This window comes from Martes martes (assembly GCF_963455335.1).
Source record: "Martes martes genome assembly, chromosome: 11".
NCBI lineage: Eukaryota > Metazoa > Chordata > Mammalia > Carnivora > Mustelidae > Martes > Martes martes.
Genome location: NC_137899.1, coordinates 96,046,843 through 96,072,413, shown reverse-complemented (window position 1 = coordinate 96,072,413; position 25,571 = coordinate 96,046,843). Strand labels below are relative to the sequence as shown.

At 39.0% G+C, this 25,571-nt stretch overlaps 1 protein-coding gene across 1 annotated transcript; it reads left to right on the top strand.

The window, feature by feature from the left end:
* The first annotated feature begins 3,038 nt into the window (after window positions 1–3,038).
* Window positions 3,039–8,068, top strand: LOC308351965 (serine protease 1-like). Its single transcript, XM_080817944.1, has 5 exons — window positions 3,039–3,168; window positions 5,457–5,616; window positions 6,396–6,649; window positions 7,158–7,294; window positions 7,815–8,068. Exons 1-5 carry the CDS (start codon window positions 3,129–3,131, stop codon window positions 7,962–7,964), a joined length of 741 nt encoding a protein of 246 aa, XP_080674070.1. The 5' UTR covers window positions 3,039–3,128; the 3' UTR covers window positions 7,965–8,068.
* Window positions 8,069–25,571: the final 17,503 nt, after the last annotated feature.

Genomic DNA, 25,571 nt, shown 5'->3' with positions numbered 1-25,571 from the left:
CAATGAAACTAGGAGCTGGTTCTTTGAAAGAATTAATAAGATTGATAAACCCCTGGCCAGACTTATCAAAAAGAAAAGAGAAAAGACATAAATTAATAAAATTATGAATGAAAGAGGAGAGATCACAACCAACACCAAAGAAATACAAACAATTATAGGAACATATTATGAACAATTCTATGCCAGCAAATTAGACAATCTGGAAGAAATGGATGCATTCCTAGAGACAAATAAACTACCACAACTGAACCAGGAAGAAATAGAAAACCTGAGCAGACCCATAACCAGTAAGGAGATTGACGCAGTCATCAATTTCTCCCAAAAATAAGAGCCCAGGGCCAGATAGCTTCCCAGGGGAATTCTACCAATATTTAAAAAAGAATTAATATCTGTTCTCCTGAAACTTCCAAAAAAATAGAAATGGGAGGAAAACTTCCAAACTCATTTTATGAGGCCAGCATTACCTTGATCCCAAAACCAGACAAAGACCCCCTCAAAAAGGAGAATTACAGACCAATATTGCTGATGAACATGGATGCAAAAATGCTCACCAAAATACTAGCCAATATGGTACTATACAATATATTAGCCAATGGGATACAATAATAGCCAAAATCCTTTTAATGTACTCAAGATGGATGAAAGACCTGAGTGTGAAAGAGGAATCCATCAAATACTTGAGGATAACACAGGCAGCAACCTCTTTGACCTCAGCCACATTAACTTCTTCCTAGAAACATCACCAAAGGCAAGGGAAGCAAGGGCAAAAATTAGATACTGGGACTTCATCAGGATAAAAATCTTTTGTAAACAAAGAAACAGTTGAGAAAACCAAAAGACAACTGACAGAATGGGGGAAGATATTTGCAAATGATGTACCAGATAAAGTGATAGTATCCAAAACCTATAAAGAACTTACCAAACTCAACACCCAAAGAATAAAGAGCCCAATCAAAAAATGGGCAGAGGACATGAACAGACATTTCTGCAAAGAAGACATCCAGATGGCCAACAGACACATGAGAAAATGCTCAACATCACTCAGCATCAGGGTAATACAAATCAAAACCACAGTGGGATACCACCTCACACTAGTCAGAATGGCTCAAATTAACAAGTCAGGAAATGACAGAGGATGCAGAGAAAGGGGAACCCTCCTACATTGCTGGTGTAAATGCAAGCTGGTACAGCCACCCTGGAAAAGAGTATGGAAGGTCCTCAAAAAGTTGAAAATAGAACTGCCCTATGACCCAGCAATTGAACTTCTGGGTATTTACCCTAAAGATACAAATGCAGTGATCTGAAGGGGCTCGTGCACCCCAACATTTATAGCAGCAATGTCCACAATAGCCAAACTATGGAAAGAGCCTAGATGTCCATGAACAGATGAATGGATAAAGAAGATCTGATATATATATATATACACACACACACACACACACACACACACACACACACACACATATGTGTGTGTGTATATATATATACACACACACACATATATATATGAAGAAGATGTGATATATATATGATGGAATATTATGCAGCCATCAAAAGATGAAATCTTGCCATTTGCAATGACATGGATGGAACTAGAGGGTATTACGCTAAGTGAAATAAGTTGATCAGAGAAAGGCAATTATCATATGATCTCACTGATATGAGGAATTTGAGAAACAAGACAGAGGATCATAGGGGAAGGAAGGAAAAATGAAACAAGCAAAACCAGAGAGGGAGAAAAACCATAAGAGACTCTTAATCTCGGGAAACAAACTGAGGGTTGCTGGAGGGGAGGGGGGTAAGAGGGATGGGATGGCTGGGGTAGACATTAGGGAGGGTATGTGCTACAGTGAGTGCTGTGAATGGTGTAAGACTGATGAATCACAGACTTGTACCCCTGAAACAAATAATATATCATATGTTAATAAAATTTAAAAAATTTTAACTGCTCCCTAGAGTCATCCTTTAATTTGGTAGGGTTCAGATTGTTCTCCTTAAATATGTTTATCACATCACAGTAAAGGCCATGGCCTCAGAAATGAGGTTGCTTGAGTTTGAACCTCGTGTTGACCACTGAAGAGTATAAAACTTTGAGCAGAACATGTAGTTTCTCTAAGTTTCACCCTCCCCATGTTTAAATGGAAAAACTGTAAAAACGCTTATAAAGCAGTTGGTAAGGACTGAATGAATTGATGTCTATAAATCCCACCCACAGTGCCCGACACATAGGAAGCCCTTCATACAGTTCAATTCTATTATCATTGGCCAAGATTTTTGCATTATCATGCTGCCCAGAATGTGGTGAACTTATTGGAGAAGTGCTGTACAGCAGTTAAGCAGAGACTCTGAAGCCAGTTTTCCTGGGTTATAATCCTGACCCTATTGTATACCTGTTATGTGGTTTTGGTCAAGTTTCTGCAATTTTGTGTGCCTTAGTTTTCCCATATGTAAAGTGGAATAGTAATAGGTACCTTCTAGGGTTGTAATGAGAATTACTAAATAAACATATGCAATGTTTTTATTTATGTAAAATATATAGTAAATTCTAGTAAATGTGATTTGTTCACTCCTCCATCCAGACGAATCATAGCTTCAATTCAGAACATTTTTCTTTTCTCAAGGAAGCAAGTTGTCCTTATTAATAATGAAAAGTTAACATGGTTATCCAAGGCCAGAGATATCACGGAAAAATTATATAATTGTGAAAGAGTCAATGTTAATTAAACACCAAGGGAGTAGTGTTCAAGATAGTCCTCAGGATAAAAGTTCACAATTGAGATAACCAAGTACCTAAGACTTTTTCCTGGGATACAGGACACCCATAACCCAATTCCACGACCTTGTTCCACCTTACTTTTCTACTATGGGGAACACATCACACCAGATGGGTTTATTACTTCCATTCCCATAACCTTCTGGAAAAGTAGACAAAAGATCATGTTTACATCTGATGCTTTTTATCTTCAATTTGGCACAGAAATTAATTCTAAATTTGAATTTGTGAGCTTCCATTAAAATCACTTTTCTGGCACCCATAGCCATGGTTGTCAATGTCAAACCTGGAGGTATAAATAGCTGTGGATGACAGACATTCATTGCCCTCCCCAGTCCAGATCCAGGGAGCAACCATGAAGACCTTCATCTTCCTCGCCCTGCTGGGAGCCACTGGTGAGTCTACAATAATTAATGATTCAGTGTGTGTCCCTGATGTATTTGTTGGCAGTTTGTACTCTGAAAGACAATGAATACAGAATAGAATCTCTGCACTCAAGAAACTTAAAATATTGAAATGACAGTGTATACAGCAGTCCCTTATTTTCTGTGGCCGCTACATCCACCCCCAGTAGATGCCTGAAGCCACAGATAGTACTGAATCCTATTATACTATGATTTTCCCCCACATATACATACCCATGATAAAGTTATTTTACAAATTAAGAACAGTAAGGGATTAACAACAAAGCTACTAAAAGCATAGAACAATTATAACAATATAGTGTAATAAAAGTTACGTGACTAGGCTCTTCTGTTTGTCTCTCTCAAAATATCTTATTGTACTGTACTCACCTTTCTTGTGATGATATGAGATGATAAAATGCCTATGTGATAAGATGAAGTGGGGTGAATGACGTAGGCATTGTGATTTAGTGTTAGGTTAGTAATGACCTTTGGAAGAATCACCAGAAAACAGATCATTTGCTTCCTGGCTAGTTAACCAAGGGTAACCAAAACCACCATAAAGGGAAGGACTACAGTTCTACAAATGTCTACACATAGTTCAGTCTGCCTTGTGGGGGAAAGATGATAGTGAGCAAGAGTACTTAGCACAGAGTATAAAGAGGCAGAAATTTCTCTGAATTTCAAGGTAAAGTCTATGGAGAAAGAGAGAAGAGGAAAGGATAGTTAACATTAAGGAGATGTTGTTTTGACTTTTCTAAGCATTTGGAGTTAATCACTGGGAGATAAAATTGGGACTAGTGACTAGTCTTGGGCTCATTGAAGAGGCTATGAAGGTCAAAGCCTGAGTCTCCTCTACACCAACAGACATCTTCACAGGGATCTTGACAGGTGAAGGTACTTCATTTTTCATGAATAAAAGCTAGGGGCTGGGTTTTACAACATCCTCGCTAACGAAATCTCTCTGGTGAAAAATAACATATCATTTAATCATCAGGAGAAAGAAAAATGTCTATTTCTGGTTTTTTATACTACTAAATTTTATAGAAATCTTATGATTAAATTTTCCTGAATTGGATGGGTATAAATTCAATACATTAGTCTACACATGTGGAAATATCTTTCCCAAAATTACTTTAAAATACTTGAACAATAGGGTATGTATAATACAATCATCGATTTTGGGAGCCACAGAAATCATAATGATTTGGTGGGCAGACTTTAGAATGCTGAATAAATTTTAAAATGTTGGAAAGAAAATGGAGATAAGGGGAAATGTTGGAAAGAAAACCATATAATATTCTGTTAAATTATGTCATGAAAATTTGAGGCAAGAACCAAAAGAGAAACTGGGGGAACAAGAGTACAAAACTCCCAATTCCTTCTAGGCTGGAATATTCTTAGGGGCTTCTAACAGCTTCCAACTACCAATTACCATAAATAAACATAAGTGTGGTTACTGAAAAGCTTTATTGAACCCTATTTGCAGGTCTGCTGAGCAAAGTTTTATATAAAATGTATTCTTTATACCCTTAGAGAGTAATGTTCAGGACATTTATTACATAAAGAGTCTCTGATGGATGGGTATATGTGTGTGTACGTGTATTTAAAAACATGCATTAAAAAACAATATATTGCCTTTTGCAACAATGTGGATGGAACTAGAGGATATTATGCTGAGCGAAATAAGTCAATCAGAGAAAGACAATGATCATATGATCTCCCTGATATGAGGAATTTGAGAGGCAATGAGGGGGGTTTGGGGAGTAGGGAAGGAAAAAATGAAACAAGATGGGATCGGGAGGGAGACAAACCATAAGCGACTCTTAATCTCACAAAATAAACTAAGGGTTGCTGAGGGGAGGGGGGTAGAGAGAGGATGGTTGGGTTATGGACATTGGGGAGGGTATGTGCTATGGTGAGTGCTGGGAAGTGTGTAAACCTGGCGATTGACAGACCTGTACCCCTGGGTCTAATAATACATTATATGTTAACAAAAAATTTTAAAAAAACAATATATTTATCAAATTTAAAGCATAAATTTAAAAATTAGATATTTATAACAGTATAAGTACAATATGTGTTAAAAGTATTGAATAATAAGATTTGGAAAAATCATGTAAAAATTATGTTATCACCATTTCCTGATTATGTGTGACAGACTGTGTGCCAGGAAAACATCATCACTTCTTTTCTGGTTTATCTGGAAAAATTTTGTGGTTGGTAGAAATTCCAAAATGGATCTGTTTAACTGATTGTTTCCAACTTTTCCTTGTCAGTTGCTTTCCCCATTGATGATGATGACAAGATTGTTGGGGGCTACACCTGTCAGAGGAATTCTGTTCCCTACCAGGTGTCCCTAAACTCGGGCTATCACTTCTGTGGCGGCTCCCTCATCAATTCCCAGTGGGTGGTGTCCGCAGCTCACTGCTACAAGTCGTAAGTAACCAATCCTCACATCTCTGTTCTCTCAGAACAACTCATGCCCCAGCAATGCCAAAGAACAATCAGGGTAAACTACACAGTTATGCTTGAGGGGGGAGCGTTCAGTTCTAGGAGGCTAATCATTCCCCCCAGGCACTCAATGATATATGGAGGGAATTTTACATGGAAAGGTAATCTTAGAGTTCCCTGATGTCCTTCCAAATGATGGTACCTAAGACATGGGGGGGGGGGACTAGTGAGTGATGAAGAATACTCAGAACTAGCTCAAGAGCATGAATCAATAAATACTCTTAATCATTATGGCTCAACCAGGGGGATAAAAGGGCATATGGAAGAAACAATCCACATGAAGCCTCCAGTACAATATTGAAAATAAACATAGGTCATTCTGCCTCCTTAAATTTCTGTCATGTCTCTGATTCCTGCCACATCTCCCCAGAATAATACATAATCTGAACCAGAGGAGGAGTGGCAGGTGCTGAGGAGTCGTCACCAATTCCTGCTTCACCTAACATCGTTTTATTGGCATCACTAGTCATGGGAACTAACTTTCTAACAAGATGGTGGGCTGTGAGTCTATACTGGTAGGGACACCCACCTAAAAGTTACTGTCACCTGTACCATGTCTGATAGGGTTATCTTAAGTGCACAATTTTCTATGTGTGGAAATGCTTGCAGGGGATGGTGTTCATGCTGATGCTCATGACTGGGGTGAACTGGGAAAAGGGAAAAGCTCAACTTGGTCCTTAAAGACTTTGCATCCTTTGATCCAGCCGAATCCAGGTGCGTCTGGGAGAACACAACATCGCAGTCTCTGAGGGTGGTGAGCAATTCATCAATTCAGCCAAGGTCATCCGCCACCCCAGATACAACCAAAATACTATCGATAACGACATCATGCTGATTAAACTGAGCTCACCTGCCACCCTCAACTCTCGAGTGTCTACTATCTCTCTGCCAAAATCCTGTGCAGCTGCTGGTACCCAGTGCCTCATCTCTGGCTGGGGGAATACCCTGAGCACTGGGCGTAAGTGTCACCTGGAACAAAAGCACCAAGTCTGGAAATCCTAGAAGTGAAGGACATGTAGAGGTTCAGTTAGTCTAAATTGTCACTCAAGGCAAGTTTCCCAGAGGATAGTTTGTAGATATATGGAATCTTAGGAAGATGCCCTTGCTGGAAAACACAACAAAAATGAGCCATGATAAAGATGACAGATATTCAATTGAAGTGTGATTAGTGATTTGCAAAGTAGAAACTGAGGAGGTAAGCACAACAGAGGGATTTGGTACAGCCTAAAGCAGAGACCTGCTTGAGAAAGTCTCTAGATTTAAGATGTGTGGTCACTGATGCTAACATCAGAGAGAACAACTTGTTGATTAAAACTGTTTGGAAGTCATTTCAGATAACCACTGTTCTTCTAAAACAGAAGATACGGACAATCTGAGAGAGTAGGGAAGGTAAAGGGAGATAGGGAAAGAAATCTCCAGGAATCCTATAGGTAATATTCTTCCATTTTTACTCTCCTGCCCCACAGAAAAGTATCCTGATGTCCTGCAGTGTCTTCAAGCTCCCATCCTCTCTGATAGCACTTGCCGCAATGCCTACCCTGGCAAAATCACCAGCAATATGATCTGTCTGGGTTACCTGCAGGGCGGAAAGGATTCTTGTCAGGTTAGTTTCTTTTTCTACATGCACTTCCACCCCAGTTCCCTTTCCCAAAACACAGGCTGAAAAGCTGTCTCGGTGATGGATTATAAGAGACCATGGATAGATTTGTGATCAGTGATAAATTTTCTTTTTGAGATATTAAGAGCTAGGGATAAGGGTAAAAAGATACACAGAAGATGGTGTGGAAACAGGACATCCAGGTGTCCTGTTCAGGAGCGATATTGTAGAAGAAAGCTTTCTAAAAAAAATAGGGTTACTTGAGTAGCATTGCACTCATAAGTCCTTCCTCTTTTTGGCCCTGTGTGCCTGCAACTAAGAAAAGAGCAGGAGCTTGAAGGAGGCAGGAGAAAGGAGAGGCATGCCATCAGAGATTGAGAATTGGATTTCCGGGGGGAAGGGAAGGTGCTTCCTAGAGAATCAGCAACCTGGGAAAAGAGACCCAGGGTAATGGAGAAACAACGTTGAGTCTTGCTCCCATCTTGGCATAGTTGGGAGTTCTTACTGGCTCTTCCCTCTTGCACAGGATGACTCTGGTGGCCCTGTGGTCTGCAACAGAGAGCTCCAGGGCATTGTCTCCTGGGGTGTTGGCTGTGCTCAAAAAGGCAAACCTGGTGTCTACACCAAGGTCTGCAACTACGTGAGCTGGATTCAGCAAACCATTGCTGCCAACTAAGCATGTAAGCATGTGTATTGCTCTATGCACCATTCTCTTGGTCAATTTCAACTTCCAACCATGCCTGAAAACAGTATCTAAATAAAAACATTTTGCTCCACATCATATGTGTCCATGAACTGTCCTTACTTTGTATTCATGAACTTTCTCTTCAAACTGGCTGCTGTGTAAGTAGGTGGGCATAGAATTGAACAATTATATGAGGAATGAATTTTAAGGGATATATTGTGATTCATTCTGCCTGCTCAAAAAGAATTTATTAATCACCTACTATCTGCTAGGCTTTCTGTGGTCCCCTAAGCCTAGAGGTCATTGTTACTGTCACATTTTGAACAGGATGACACCAAGGTGCAGAAAGTGAAATTCAACTGCCCAAAGTCCTTTGGCAAGCTCACAGTCAGGCAGAGACCAAGCTCCAGCTATCCTGATTGCGATGCATTGCCACTGCTGTGACACCACAGTCTCCTGTGCTCTAATCTATCTGAAACTCTGTGAGACCAGATGAGGGAAACCACCAGGTGGAGAAATTTTTACAAATCACCAATTTCCCAAATTCTTCAAGGTTTTACTGACCTATGTGTTCCAGTTCTCTAAGATCTTTCTTGTTTTCCCAGTGGGGTTTTATTGCTATAGCAGCCATGATGTCAGCAAGCAATCTGCATCCCTCCTCCACCACCAGTCCCCTAAATCTCAGGCCAAATAATGTAGTATTTTGAACTCTAAGAAAAAGGAAGTGCAAATGCATGTACATTTGTAGGAAATAGATCTATTATGCCAAGTTCATAGAAGATTTGGCTACAGAGTTGGGCTTGGAGTACAAGTCCTAGCACAGGATTCCTGTGCATATGCACTGTGGATCCAGGAAAAAGATATCATGGATCTGAGCATGGAAACCCTGGAGCAGGTGGAGGAGGTTTGAAAGGGGGAAATGTTCCCAGCCTCCTTAATAAGGTGAAGAAGGGATATTAGCTTAGTCAGTTTAGACTGTTATAACAAAAATGCCATACACGAGGTGGCTTAAACCACAAACTAATTTCTCATGGTTCTGGAGGCTGGGAAGTCCGAGATCAAGGTGCCATTGAAATAGTGGGGGCCCACTTCTGGTGTGTAGATGGTGGCCTTCTCATTGGGTCCTCACAGGGCAGAGAGAGGGCTCTAGTCTCTCCTTAGAGGGACACTAATCCCATCACAGGGGCTCCACCTTTATGTCCTCATCTAAAGCTTGCAAAGGCCCTGCCCCATAATACCATCCCACTGTGGATTAGGGTTTGAGCACATACATTTGGTGGGGGGACACAATCATGCAGTCCATACTGGGTATCTTGGAAGAGGAAAGTATGGAAAAGCACACACCTCCCTACAAAATCTCTATTCCTCTGTAACTCTGGATGGCATGTTCATAGGGAGCAGTCCTGAGCCCTTAACATTGCCTTGTCAGTGCCACCAGGATGGAGCCCAAATTCCTTTTCCTTGCATTTGAGGCTCTTAACTATTTGATCATAACTAAGCTGTCCTGTCTTATTTCCATTTCAATGCTTTCTATAAGTCCACTCCATCCCCACCATCAATATACGCCTACCAACCTCAGCCCAAGTAGAGGGCAGATTCAGAGACCCTGGCAGGCTAAGTGAGATAGATAAAAGGTGAGAGATCAGGGCCGACCCAAATAAACAAATCCTATTTATTGATACCATTCTATAGTCCCTTTTCAGCCTCTCTTGTCACTCTCTGTCTCTTGTCTTTTAAAAATCTAACCCTTTGTAATTTGTAAATGTATATTAAAATGTGAAATCTGTACACTCTTTGACCCAACAAATTCAATTCTCAAACTCTATCCTATTAAAACATGCATATGGGAGATACAAATCAAAACCACATTGAGATACCACCTTACACCAGTTAGAATGGCCAAAATTAGCAAGACAGGAAACAACGTGTGTTGGAGAGGATGTGGAGAAAGGGGAACCCTCTTACATTGTTGGTGGGAATGCAAGTTGGTGCAGCCACTTTGGAGAACAGTGTGGAGATTCCTCAGGAAATGAAAAATAGAGCTTCCCTATGACCCTGCAATTGCACTACTGGGTGTTTACCCCAAAGATACAGATGTAGTGAAAAGAAGGGCCATCTGTACCCCAATGTTTATAGCAGCAATGGCCACGGTCGCCAAACTGTGGAAAGAACCAAGATGCCCTTCAGCGGATGAATGGATAAGGAAGATGTGGTCCATATACAGTATGGAGTATTATGCCTCCATCAGAAAGGACAAATACCCAACTTTTGTAGCAACATGGACAGGACTGGAAGAGATTATGCTGAGTGAAATAAGTCAAGCAGAGAGAGTCAATTATCATATGGTTTCACTTATTTGTGGAGCATAACAAATAACATAGAGACAAGGGTAGATGGAGAGGAGAAGGGAGTTGAGGGAAATTGGAAGGGAAGGTGAACCATGAGAGACTATGGACTCTGAAAAACAACCTGAGGGTTTTGAAGGGGCGGGGGGTGGGAGGTTGGGGGAACCAGGTGGTGGGTATTAGGGAGGGCACAGATTGCATGGAGCACTGGGTGTGGTGAAAAAACAATGAATACTGTTACGCTGAAAAGAAATAAAAAATTTAATTAAAAAAAATGCATATAAAAACAAAACAAAGTATACATGGGAGTGTAGCATTTAGAAGTCATTTGTTTGCGAGGAATAGAATATCCAGCTCATTAGGTCTTGCATTTATGGAAGCTTAGAAATGGGGAAGGCTTCAGGGTTGTTGGGATTCAGCAATGCAAAAATGTCAAGGACCCAATTTACTTCTGGCTCTGCTCTGTGCATTACTCTCATTTCTGTCACTTTATCCTAGGGATAAAGCCTTATGATCAAAAAGCCCTCAGGGCCCTACTCTCCCTTGTCTGTATCCAGGGAAAGAGATAAACAAAGTTGCTCCCAACATTTTTGGAAAGCTTTTTTTCCCAGATGCCCCTGGCAGTCATCATATTGTGTGTCTTTATCTAAATTTAGTCATTTGTACAACGCTGAGCCAATAATCAAATGGGATTATGCTGATTAATTTACAAGGAAGTGATATGGCATGGCATCAGAGCAAAGAGTGGACTTTACATTCTGCAAGAAATTTGGCTTACATGGTATATGTTTGGTTAACTGTGTAATTATAAGGCTAGTCACTAAGAGAAGGAGGAGTGGATGTAAAGGAAGAGGACACAGTCTCCACTAGAGTAATCTAGGGTGCTTATCAATATATTGTCTATGAAATACTGAAAACCCAGGAACATCTCAAATATTCATTTAATAGAATATTGATTAAATAAACCTGACATGTCCCTCAGTGGAGACAATGTAACTATTCCACTCATTTATTCAAGCACTTACCCAAAATATTTATTGAACAACTACAATATACCTGTCCTGTTTTATGAACTTAAGGTACAGCAGAAGAAAACAGTCAAAATCCTGCCTGCATGGTATATGTATTCTCACTCGATAAATAGAAAACAAATGAATAGAATGTAATGCTGATCCATGCAAATGCTACAGGGAAAGCAAACTGGGTAAAGAGGTAGCTGACTAGAATGCATAGACCTGCCAAGAAGTATAGTGGACATTTGAAATGTGAGGGTCGGGGAACCTACACCCTGCATAGTAAAAAATCCTTCTGTAACTTATGACTTCCCCAAAACTTAACTACTAATAGTCTACTGTTGGCCAGAAGCCTTACTGATAACATAAACAGTTGATTAACATGTTTCATATATGTCCTACATACTATATTCTTACAATAATGTAGAGAAAAAATGCTATTAAGAAAATCATAAGGAAGAGAAAATTCACTTGCAGTTCTGTACTGTAAGAAGTCACAAATTAGTGGACCCATGCAGTTCAAACTCCATATTGTTTAAGGGTCAACTGTGTAATCAGAAACACATAAGAAGACCTATGAAAACCAGGACCCCCAGATGGCTCAGTTGGTTAAGTGGCTGACTTTATTTTGGCTCAGGTCATGATCTCCAGGTGCTGGGATGGACCCCTGCATCTGGCTTAGTGGGGAATCTGTTTGAGGATTCTCTCTCCCTCTAATCCCCCCTATCATGCTCTCTCTCACTCTAAAATAAATAAATAAGTCATTTTTTTTTCTTTAAAAAAAGACCTACAGGGGAGGAACCAGATGGCAGAGGAGTAGGAGACCTAAATATCATCAGGTCCCAGGAATTCAGCTATATAGTTATCAAACCATTCTGGACACCTATAAACTCAACAGGAGATCAAAGAAAAGAATAGCAGCAATTCTATGAACAGAAAAGCGACCAATTTTTGGAAGGCAGAATGTGCGGAGAAGTGAATCTGGGGTGATTTATGGGAAGATAAACCATGGGTGTTGGGAACCTCGATCGTCCAGCTCATGGAAGATGATAAAGCAGCAGAGCATGAAATCAGAACTTTTAGAAGCCTGCTCCACTGAGGGACATTGTCCCAGTGGCTAAGCAGGGGGTGGAACCCTTGCTGAGACAGTGTGGTCCCAAGACCCTTGGGGTCACAGAAAGACCAGGGGTGCCTGTGTGTGGCAGAGTTCCTAAGTATCAGAATGGGGAAGCCGGAAAGGCAAGGAGTGTGCTATCAGGTCTGGGTTGTCATATTCCATGATCCGAGGCACAGTTGGGCCCTACTCTTCTACCACAAGTGACAGATCCAGGGAAACCCCCACACCCCACCCTTCCCCAGGAGGAGTGGCATAGGAGAGTGCTGCGAGAATCTGCTGGGTTTGGAGACTCCAAACAGGGTCGGACACCAGAGATAGAAATACTTGATCACAGGCTGTGTGAGCTCAGAGTGTGGCCAGAGACCAGGGAGCTAGTCATGATTGACTGCTTTTCTTTAAGGGCACACTGAAGAGAGGGGCCCCTGAGCTTTCAGCTCCTCCAGGGCCAGAGATTGGGAGGCCGCCATTTTCATTCTCATCCTCCAAAACTGTATGGGAAGCTTTCAAGAAACAAAAGTTACTGAGAACAAATCCAAGCAGATTACTTCGCCTGGCCCCTAGCAAGGGTGCTGCAATTCTGCCTTGAGCAAAGACATTTGAGAATCACTGCAACAGGCCCCTCCCCCAGAAGATCAAAAAGAACATTCATCCAAGACCAAGTTAACCAATCAAGGAGAACTGCAAAACAACAGTGCTAGGGGAATACAGCACATAGAATCCATGGCTTTTTCCCATGATTCTTGAGTCTTTCAAAGTTAAATTTTTAAAATTTTCTTTATTTTTCTTTTTCCATTTTTTAAAAATTTTTCCTTTTTTTCTATTTTAACCAACATTTTATCTTATCAATACCTATTTATTTATTTATTTTTTAGATTTTTTTTTCAGTGTTCTGAGATTCATTGTGTATGTACCATGCCCAGTGCTCTATGCAATATGTGCCCTCCTTAATACCCACTATCAGGCTAATCCATTCCCCACCCCCTCCCTTCCAAAACCCTCAGTTTGTTTCTCAGAGTCCACAGTCTCTCATGCTTCATCCCCCTTCTGATTTACTCCAATTCACTTTTCCTTTCCTTCTCCTAATGTCTTCCATGTTATTCCTTGTGCTCCACAAGTAAGTGAAACCATATGATAATTTACTTTCTCTGCTTGACTTTTTAAAAAAATCTTTTTGATTTTTCATTATTACCATAATATTCTATCTCTTCATTGTATTTAACCTTATTTTTAGTATACATCTAAGTTTTTCTTTAGAATTTTGGCATACAGTCTTTTCTAACAGACCAAAAAAATATATTCTAAATTGTGTCTGGCTTTGTTCTAGTATCCTACCTGATCACATTCTCTTTTCTCTCTCTCTCTTTCTTTCTTTCTTTCTTTTTCTTTCTTTCTTTCTTTCTTTGTTCAACCAACTTCTTATCAATTCATTTTTTAAAATCTTTTTAAATTTTCATCTTTAAAGTCATATTGCATCCTTTCATCATATTTACCCTTATTTTTTTGTGTGTATATATATATGTGTGTGTGTGTGTGTGTGTGTGTGTGTGTGTGTGTGTGTTTCTGTCTTTAAAATTTGGGGAGGCAGTTTCTTCTAACAGACCAAAACACACCAAAATTCTGGTGTGTGGTTCTGTTCTATTCACTAGCCTGATTATATATATATATATTTTTTCCTTTCTTTTCCTCCTGGTTTTGGGTCTCTTCTGATTTATTTAGTGTATATTTTTCTGGTGTCATTGTTACCCTTTAAGCATTTTGTTCTCTCATTCATCTATTCTTCTCTGGACAAAATGACAAGGAGGAAAATCTCACTTCAGAAAAAAGAACAGGAGGCAGTACTGACATTTAGGGACCTAATCAATATCGACATTAGTAAGATGTTAGAACTAGAGTTCAGAATGATGTTTATAAAGATACTAGTTGGTCTTGAAAAAAACATAGAAGATACTAGAGAATCCCTTTCTGGAGAAGTAAAAGAACTAAAATCTAACCAAGTTGAAATTTTAAAAAAGTTATTAATGAGGTGCAATTAAAAATGGAGCCTCTTACTGCTAGGATAAATGAGGCAGAAGAGAGAATTAGTGATATAGAACATCAAATTATGGAGAATAAAGAAGTTGACAAAAAGAGAGATAAACAACTACTGGATTACGAGGGGATAATTCCAGAGATAAGTAATACCCTAAGATGAAACAATATTAGAGTAATTAGGATCCCAGAAGAAGAAAGAGAGAGAGGGGCAGAAGGTATATTGGAGCAAATTATAGCAGAGAACTTCCCAAATTTGGGAAAGGAAAGAGGCATCAAAATCCAGGAGGCCCAGAGAATCCCCCTCAAAATCAATAAAAATAAGTCAACACCCTATCATCTAATAGTAAAACTTACAAGTCTCAGAGACAAAGAGAAAATCCTGAAAGCATCTTGGAACGAGGAGTTTATAAACTACAGAGGTAGAAATATTAGATTGTAATGAGACCTATCTATAGAGATCTGGCAGTCCAGAAAGGACTGGCATGATGCAGTCAGAGCACTAAATGAGAAAAGTATATAGCCAAGAATAGTAAATCCAGCCAGGCTGTCACTGAAAATAGAAGGAGAAATAAAAACTTCCAGGACAAACAAAAACTAAAAGAATTTGCCAACATCAAACCAGCCTTACAGGAAATATTGAAAGGGGTTCTCTCAGCAAAGAGAGAGCCTAAAAGTAACAGATCAGAAAGTAATAGAGACAATATACAGTAATAGTCACCTTACAGGCAATACAATGACACTAAATTCCTATCTTTCAATAGTTACCCTGAATGTAAATGGGCTAAATGCCCCCACTCAAAAGACACAGGATATCAGGATGGATTTTAAAAAAACAAACAAAAAAACCAAAACCCATTGATACGTAAACTCATTTTAGACCCAAAGACACCTCCAGATTTAAAGTGGGGGGGGGGTGGGAAACAATTTACCATTCTAATGGGTGTCAAAAGAAAGCTGGGTGGCAATCCTTATATAAGACAAATTATATTTTAAGCCAAGGACTATAATAAGAGATGAGGAAAGACACTATATCATACTTAAAGGGTCTGTCCAACAAGAAGATCTAACAATTTTAAATATCTATGCCCCTAACATGGGAGCAGCCAATTACATGAACCAATTAATAACAAAATCAAAGAAACACATTGACAGTAATACAGTAAGAGTAGGGGACTTTACACCCCCCCTCACTGAAATGGTTGGATAATCTAAGTAAAAGATCAACAAGAAAATAAATACTTTAAATGACACACTAGGCCAGATGGACATCACAGATATATTCAGAACATTCCATCCCAAAGCAACAGAATACACAGTCTTCTCTAGTGCACATGGAACATTCTCTAGAACAGATCACATCCTGGGTCACAAATCAGGTATCAGCTGGTACCAAAAGATTGGGATCATTCCTTGCATATCTTCAGACCACAATGCTTTGAAACTAGAACTCAACCTCAAGAGGAAAGTTGGAAAGAACTCAAATACATGGAGGCTAAAGAGCATCCTACTAAAGAATGAATGGGTCAACCAGGAAATTAAAGAAGAATTGAAAAAATTCATGGAAACAAATGAAATTGAAAACACAACTGTTCAAAATCTTTGGGATGCAGCAAAGGTGGTCTTGAGAGGAAAGTATATAGTGATACAAGACTTTCTCAAGAAACAAGAAAGTTCTCAAATACACAACCTAACCCTACATTTAAAGGAGCTAGAGAAAGAACAGCTCTTCTCCTCCTAAAACCAGCAGGAGAAGAGAAATAATAAAGATCAGAGAAGAAAGCAATGAAATAGAAACAAACAAACAAACAAAAAAGAGTAGACCAAATCAACAAAACTAGGAGCTGGTTCTTTGAAAGAATTAAGAAGATTGATAAACCCCTGGCCAGACTTATCAAAAAGAAAAGAGAAACGACCCAAATAAATAAAATCATGAATGAAAGAGGAGAGATCACAACCAACACCAAAGAAATAAAAACAATTATAAGAAAATATTATGAGAAACTCTACCCCAGCAAATTAGACAATCTGGAAGAAATGGATGCATTCCTAGAGGCATATAAACTACCACAACTTTACCAGGAAGAAATAGAAAACCTGAACAGATCCGTAACCAGTAAGGAGATTGACGCAGTCATCAAAAATCTCCCAAAAATAAGAGCCCAGGTCCAGATGGCTTCCCAGGGGAATTCTACCAAACATTTAAAAAAGAATTAATTCCTATTCTCCTGAAACTGTTCCAAAAATTAGAAATGGAAGGAAATCTTTCAAACTCATTTTATGAGGCCAGCATTACCTTGATCCCAAAACCAGACAAAGAGCCCATCAAAAAAGAGAATTACAGGGGCGCCTGGGTTGCTCAGTGGATTAAAGCCTTTGCCTTTGGCTCAGGTCATGATCTCAGGGTCCTGGGATCGAGCCCTGCATTGGGCTCTCCGCTCAGTGGGGAGCCTGTTTCCTTCTCTCTCTCTGCCTGCCTCTCTGCCTACTTGTGATCTCTGTCAAATAAATAAATAAAATCTTTTTTTAAAAAGAGAGAGAGAATCATAGACCAATATCCTTGATGGACACAGATGTGAAAATTCTCACCAAAATACTAGCCAATAGGATCCAACAGTACATTAAAAGGATTATTCACCATGACCAAGTGGGATTTATCCCAGGACTGCAAGCTAGGTTCAACAGCTGCAAATGAATCAATGTGATAAAATACATTAATAAAAGAAAGAACAAGAACCACATGATACTCTCAAGAGATGCTGAAAAAGCATTTGACAAAGTACAACATCCTTTCTTGATCAAAACTCTTCAAAGTGTAGAGATAGAGGGTACATACCTTAATATCATTAAAGCCATCTATGAAAAATCCACAGCGAATATCATTCTTAATGGAGAAAAACTGAGAGCTTTTCTGCTAAGGTCAGGAACACAGTAGGGATGTCCATTATCACCACTGCTATTCAACACAGTACTAGAAGTCCTAGCCTCAGCAATCAGACAACAAAAAGAAATTAAAGGCATCCGAATAGGCAAAGAAGAAGTCAAACTATCACTCTTTGCAGATGGTATGATACTTTATGTGGAAAACCCAAAAGACTACGCTCCAAATCTGCTAGAACTCATACAGGAATTCAGTAAAGTGTCAGTCACAATGCACAATGCACAGAAGTCAGTTGCATTTCTATTACACCAACAACAAGACAAAAGAAAAAGAAATTAAGGAGTTGATCCCATTTACAATTGCACCCAAAACCATAAGATACCTAGGAATAAACCTAACCAAAGAGGCAAACAATCTGTACTCAGAAAACTATAGAATATTCATGAAAGAAATGGAGGAATACACAAAGAAATGGAAAAATATTTCATGCTCATGGATTGGAACAATGAATATTGTGAAAATGTCTATGCTACCTAGAGCAATCTATGTATTTAATGCAATCTCTATCAAAATACCACCAACTTTTTTCAAAGAAATGTAACAAATAATCCTAAAATTTATATAGCACCAGAAAAGACCCCAAATAACCAGAGGAATGTTAAAAAAGAAAACCTAAGCTAGTGGCATCACAATTCCAGACTTCAGGCTCTATTACAAAGCAGTCATCATCAAGATAGTATGGTACTGGCACAAAAACAGACACATAGATCAATGGAACAGAATAGAGAGCCCAGAAATGGACCCTCAGCTCTATGGTCAACTAATCTTTGACAAAGCAGGAAGGAATGGCCAATGGAAAAAAGGCAGTCTCTTCAACAAGTGGTGTTGGGAAAATTGGACAGCCACATGCAGAGGAATGAAACCAGACCATTTCTTTACACCACACACAAAAATAGACTCAAAATGGATGAAACGACCTCAATGTGAGACAGGAATTCATCAAAATCTTCGAGGAAAACATAGGCAGCGACCTCCTTGACCTCAGCCGCAGCAACTTCTTCCTAGGAACATTGCCAAAGGCAAGAGAAGCAAGGGCAAAAATGAACTACTGGGATTCATCAAGATAAAAAGCTTTTGTACAACAAAGGAGACAGTTAACAAAACCAAAAGACAACTGACAGAATGGGAGAAGATATTGTAAATGACATATCAGATAAAGGGCTAGTATCCAAAATCTATAAAGAACTTATCAAACTCAACACCCAAAGAATAAAGAATCCAATCCAGAAATGGGCAGAAGACATGAACAGACATTTCTGCAAAGAAGAAATCCGAATGGTCAATAGACACATGAAAAAGTGCTCAACATCACTCGGCATCAGGGAAATACAAATCAAAACCACAGTGAGATACCACCTCACACTAGCCAGAATGGCTAAAATTAACAAGTCAGGAAGCCACTTTGTAGAGCTGGAAGAGATATCTCTCAACAATATATATTTACTACAAATAAATACCTAATTCATAATTCAGTAAGATCCAAGAAGACATGGTATCTTTGGGGTAAAAATAAGGAAATATATAAAGAGGTAACCATCTGAGATTAGGAACAACTACCTAAAGTCAAAAGTGGTTTTGTCTTGCTGTGTCTAATCATAGTAACAGATAAGTTTACTTTACTTACTACTTGTTCTGAAAACTCTAAGATGGCTCTCAGCCGTCAGCCTCATGGTTATGACCTTTCACAGCAATGTAAAATAAAGCAATATCTGCACATAGAAGCCTAGCTCCTTGTGTAAACATCTTTTTCTCATATAGGATAGATATCGGAGATAGATGTGGAAGTTTACTTCATATTGGTACACACCATAATCCACTTGTTAGTTTTTCTACTAACAACCAAAAAATTTCAGCATATGCTCATGATGAATTCATCTGAGGAAAGTTGGTTTAATAAGATGAATAGAAGCTTCTTTTTCCCTAAAAACCATATTTAATTCATTATTTAATGTCAGCTATTCTCATCATTCAATTTTTATGGCAAGTGATTTTGGTATTGAAATAAAATGTTCAAAGGCCTTTAAAAATAATAATATTTACTTACTAATTTAGTATTATTTTAGTTGTACTTTAAAAGTCAATTAAGAAGTTCTGTCTCATTTAATGGAGAGAAATACAACAGTCTTAAATTAATCTTGGAGATAGTCATGTATTCTGAGTAGCTCAGTCTAAACATTGTTTAGCTGTACCCCATCTCGGCTATGGACTCTGCCTAACCTTAGTCTTATCATATGATCCAACAATCGAGATAAAATCTTGTCTCTACACACAAAGCTACATATGGATGTTTATAGAAAATTTATTTGTAATTGGCAAAACTTGGAAGCAACCAAGATGCTCTTCTGTAGGTATATTGATAAATAAACTGTGGGACATCCAGCCAATGGAATATGATCCAGTGCTAAAAAGAAATGAGCTATGAAGCAACAAAAAGACATGGAGGAAACTAAGTACATATCACTAAGGGACAGAGGCAAACTGAAAGAGCTACATATTGTATGATTCTAACAATAAGGCATTGTGGAAAAGGCACAATCATGATGTCAATAAAAAGAATAGTAGTTTCCAAGGGTCAGAAGTGAGGCAAAGCATAAACAGGCAGAGCCCAGAGGACTTTTAGGGCAGTGAAAATACTCTGTATGCTACTCTGATGACACATGTCATTCATTACACATCTGTTCAAACCCATAGACTATACAACAGCAAGAAGAGTGAACACTGTGGTAAACTATGGACTTTGAGGGGTAACAATGTGTCAGTGTAGGTTCATCCTTTGTAGTAAGTGGACCATTCTGGTGGGGATGTTGGAAATGGGACAGGGTATGCACTGGTGAGGCCATGGGGTATATGGGAAATCTCTGTACCCTCCTCTCAATATTGCTGATAGCCTTAAATGCTTGCTCTTAAAAAAAAATTATTAACTATTTTTTTTTGTTGAGTGAAAATTATAGAGAATGGGCAGAGCCAGAAGTATTGCAATGTTGATCATGCTAATAGTGGACAACGCTAAGTGGAGTTATAATTAGTGAGTTTTTATTGTTGTTTCGTATTTATGCTGTTTTTTTCCCTATATTTTTCTCAATAAACATGTAATAGATTTACCTGAACCATGAGAGACTGTGAACTCTGAGAAACGAACTGAGGGTTTTAGAGGGGAGAGGGGGTTGGGGGAATGGGTGAGCCTGGTGGTGAGTATTAAGGAGGGCATGTGCTGCATGGAGAACTGGTGTGGTGCATAAACAATGAATCTTGGAACACTAAAAAAAAAATAATAATAATAAAATAAATGTAATACATTTTGCAGAGCAGGTATATTGTTTGTTTTTAGTAAAATTCCCAGGCTGTTTCCTTCACAAAACTTAGTCATAGCCCTTACCACCTTACAAAAGTCCCATCACCCACATTCATGTCTGGGAAGGAAGCCATCTGAGAATGAGTGCAGTGCAGGGCAGGCTGGGATTACGGACTGGCTCCACCCTCATCCTCCCACATCTGTTCAGTCTCACATTCATCACCGTGTGTTACAAGTGAAACACAGTTACAAAGAGAGGGCAGAGTAATTTATTTCAGTGGAGAGCTATATTATTAGGCTGCAGACATCTGGTGCTCCAGATGTCCCCATGGTGCTCAATAGCCTCGAATTGCTGACTTTAGGAGCAGCATGCCCCAGGATAGGGCTGAGCCAAAATGCACAATTCTGTGAACCAGAGAAATACAGAAGGTTTATTCCTTCTTAGTATTCAGGATTCATTCCTTCTTGTTGCAGAGGTGAAAAATACAATCATCATCAATATCATCACAACCAGTACTTACTAAGTTTTTTCAACATGTCACACCTTTCTTACATACTTTCAAGTAATATTCAAGCCTCACAACTATCCTATGAAATAGGCATTAATATTCCTCCTTACATGAAGCTTAGGAGGTCAACTGTATTTTTCCAATGTAAGACAGCTAGTAATTCCTGCTGCCAGGAATCCAATCCTAGAAGCTAGATTCCAGAGTCCATGCTCTTCACCACTATATAGGACTTCACAAAAATATTTGTGCATTAGGGAAGAAAGGCATTCCCAGAAGCCTGGAAAATATGGAGATACTAAAGTCACAGTCATTTCATTTAATAAGCATTTATGTAGCATTTCCTATTTCCCATTAGAACTCACTGTTGTAAAAAAAAAAAAAAAAAAAAAAGAACTCACTGTTGTAAGCACTTTGTAATTAGAAAATCTGAACAGATCAGTGAGGAGTAGAGATTGACTCGGTAATCAAAAACTTCCCACTACAGAAAATCCCAGGACCAGACATTCTCACTGGCAAATTCTAGTGAACATTTAAAGAGAAATTAATACCCATCCTTCTCAGACTCTTCCAAAAAGTTGAAGAGGAGGGAACACTTCCAAACTCATTGTAAGAAGCCAATGTGAGCCTGATACCAAGCCCAGAGAAGGGAGGACATTACAAGAAAATTGTAGACCAATATCCCTGGCAGAACCCACTATTCGTTTCATATTTTTGTAGAGGGGGGTTAGTTAAGAAGTTCTCATATAAGGCTAACTTAAAACAAGAGTGTAGTGCACTGACGAGTCATAAATGTCAAAGACAAAAACTGAACAGTAAGAAGATTGATTTTATTCAGACTACTGCAGTAAGAACACCCCAGATCCAAAGATCAGAGTGTCTCAGCAGGATGGTTTTGCCTTGGGCATGGATTGCATGGAGCACTGGGTGTGGTGCAAAAACAATGAATACTGTTACGCTGAAAAGAAATAAAAAATTAAAAAAAAAAAGACTCCTATAGGGAGAAATAAACATGTTACAGGTGGGGAGATTTGTAGTTGAAAAAACAATTGTTTTCAGTCAGAGGACTTCTCAGTCAGCTGAACAAAAAGTGTTTTCTCTGTGTTTTACCAGTTTCATGGGAAAAAGGAATTCTAAGCTTAACTAATCACTCATGGGACAAAGAATAGGGAGTTGGGAGGGTCAGTTCTGGCCACTTCAGCAGGTGCAAGTAAAAGGGGGAAAGGTCTGTGTTTAGCTTTGTCACAGGTAAACAAGGGAGTCATCCTGAGTTTTATGGGAGTCACAAGAAAGAGTGGCAAAGTCTCTAGTAATTCCTGTGTGGAAGGGTAGTTCTTTGTGGTAAGCCATTTCCCCGAACCCAAAATTCTGAGGATTTTTAACAGTCACTGCTTTTGGGAGCACAGGGCTCAGATGAAGTTCAACATGTCAGAGGAAATCCAGAGATTCAGTCTGAGTCCTGACTTTGCCAAAAACTTCTATGAGGACCACAGCTTCCTCATCATGAAAATGGGGAGCAAGGGATGATTTATTAAATTCATTTCATATCTGAATGTTTGGTGAGTCTCTAAGAATGTCAGAGGGACACTTTAGAATCAAAATCCTAGAGAAAACATATGTGGTAACCTCTTTGACATTGGCTACAGCAACTTCTTCCAGGACATGTCTCCAAAGACAAAGGAAACAAAAGCGAAAATGAACTTTGGGGACTTCATCAAGATCAAAACCTTCTGCACAGCAATGGAAACAGTCAACAAAACAAAGCAGCAACCCAAGGAATGGGAGAAGATACTCACAAATGACACTACAGACAAAAGGCTGATAACCAGGATCTATAAAGAACTCCTCAGACTCAACACACACAAAACAGATAATTATGTCAAAAAATGGGCAAAAGATATGAACAGACACGTCTCCAAAGAAGACATACAAATGGCTAACAGAAGCATGAAAAAGTGTTCATCATCATTAGCCATCAGGGAAATTCAAATCAAAACCTCATTGAGATACCACCTTACACCAGTTAGAATGGCCAAAATGAATAGGATAGGAAACAATGTTTTTTGGAGGGGATTTGGAGAAAGGGGAACACTCTTACAATGCTGGTGGGAATGCAAGTTGGTGCAGTCACTTTGGAAAACAGTGTGGAGATTCCTTAATAAGTTTAAAATAGATCCCTGCCTCACATTGAGGTCTTTTATCCATTTCAAGTTTATCTTTGTGTATGGTGGAAGAGAATGGTCGAGTTTCATTCTTCTACATATAGCTGTCCAGTTTTCCCAGCACCATTTACTGAAGAGACTGTCTCTTTTCCACTGGATATTTTTTCCTGTTTTGTTGAAGATTAGTTGACCATAGAGTTGGGGGTCCATAGCTGGGCTCTGTACTCTGTTGCACTGGTCTATGTGTCTGTTTTTCTGCCAGTACCATGCTGTCCTGGTGATCACAGCTTTGTAGCAAAGCTTGAAATCAGACAACATGATGCCCTCAGTTTTGTTTTTCTTTTTCAACATTTCCTTAGCAATTCAGGCTCTCTTCTGGCTCCATACAAATTTTAGGATTGTTTGTTCTAGCTCTTTGAAAAATGCCATGGAATTCTGATCGGAATGGCATTGAAATTATAGATTGCTCTAGGCAGTATAGATATTTTAACAATGTTTATTCTTTCAATCCATGAGCATGGGATGCTTTCCCATCTTTTTGTGTCTTCTTCAGTTTCTTTCATGAATGTCCTGTAGTTCCTCGAGTACAGATCCTTTATTTCTTTCATTAGGTTTATTCCCAGGTACCAAAATCCTAGAGGAGAACATAGGCAGTAACCTCTTCGACATTGGCCACAGCAACTTCTTTCAAAACATGTCTCCAAAGGCAAAGGAAAAAAAGTGAAAATGAACTTTTGGGACTTCATCAAGATCAAAAGCTTCTGCACAGCAAAGGAAACAGTCAACAAAACAAAGAGGCAACCCAAGGAATGGGAGAAGATATTCACAAATGACACTACAGACAAAGGGCTGATATCCAAGGTCTATAAAGAACTTCTCAAACTCAACACACACAAAACAGATAATCACGTCAAAAATGGGCAGAAGACATGAACAAACACTTCTCCAAAGAAGACATACAAGTGGCTAACAGACACATAAGTAAATGTTCATCATCATTAGCCATCAGGGAGCTTCAAATCAAAACCTCATTAAGATACCACCTTACATGAGAGACTACGGACTCTGAAAAACAACCTGAGGGTTTTGAAGGGGCAGGGGGGTGGGAGGTTGGGGGAACCAGGTGGTGGGTATTAGGGAGGGCACAGATTGCATGGAGCACTGGTAGGTCATTATGATGTGTAGGAGGAGAATCTGGTTATATGCAGCTAGAGGTTAGTTCTTCCTGAGATTCACTTATTCTGGAAGTTTCTGCCATGCCTCATTAATTATGACAACTCTTGATCCAGGAAAACATTTCTTAGATTTTTCTAAGAATTCTATCTGCTCACTAGAGACATCCTGTAATTTGGTCAAGTTCCGATTGTTCTCCTTAAGTATGTTTATGGCATCACACTGAAGGCCACGGCCTCAGAAATGAGGCTGCTTGAGTTTGAATGTTGCGTTGATCACTAAAGTGCATACAACTTTGAGCAAAACATGTAATTTCTCTAAGCTTCTTCCTCCCCATCTATAAAATGGTAAAAATTAGAACACTTATAAAGCAGTTGGTAAGGATTGAAAGAATTGATGTATATAAATCCCATTCACAATGCCTGACACATAAGTACTCCATAAATTTGAATTCTGTTATCATTGGCCAAGATTTCTGCATTATCATGCTGTCAGATGGATGTGGCAAACTTAATGAAGAAGTGCTGTACAGCAGTTAAAAAAGAGATTCTGAAGCTAGATTTCCTGGGTTGGAATCCTGACCCCACTGTATACTTGCTATGTGGTTTTGGTCAAGTCCTTGCAATTTTGTGTGCCTCAGTTTTCCCACATGTAAAGTGGAGATAGTAATAGGTACCTTCTAGGGTTGTAATGAGAATTACTAAATTAATATATGCAATGTTTTATATATGTAAAATATATAAAAAGTTCTAATAAATGTAAGTTATTCTTTCACTCTTCTGTCTAGACCAATCATAGCTTCAATTCAGAACAAATTTTTTTCCTCAAGGAAACAAGGTGTCCCTATTAATAATGAAAAGTTAACATGGATATCCAAGACCAGAGATACCACAAAAAAATTATATAATTGTGAAAGAGCCAATATTAGTTAAACATTGAAGGAATAGTGTTCAAGTTGGTCCTCAAGAAAAAAGTTCACAATTGAGACAACCAAGTACCTAAGAATTTTGTCTGGGATACA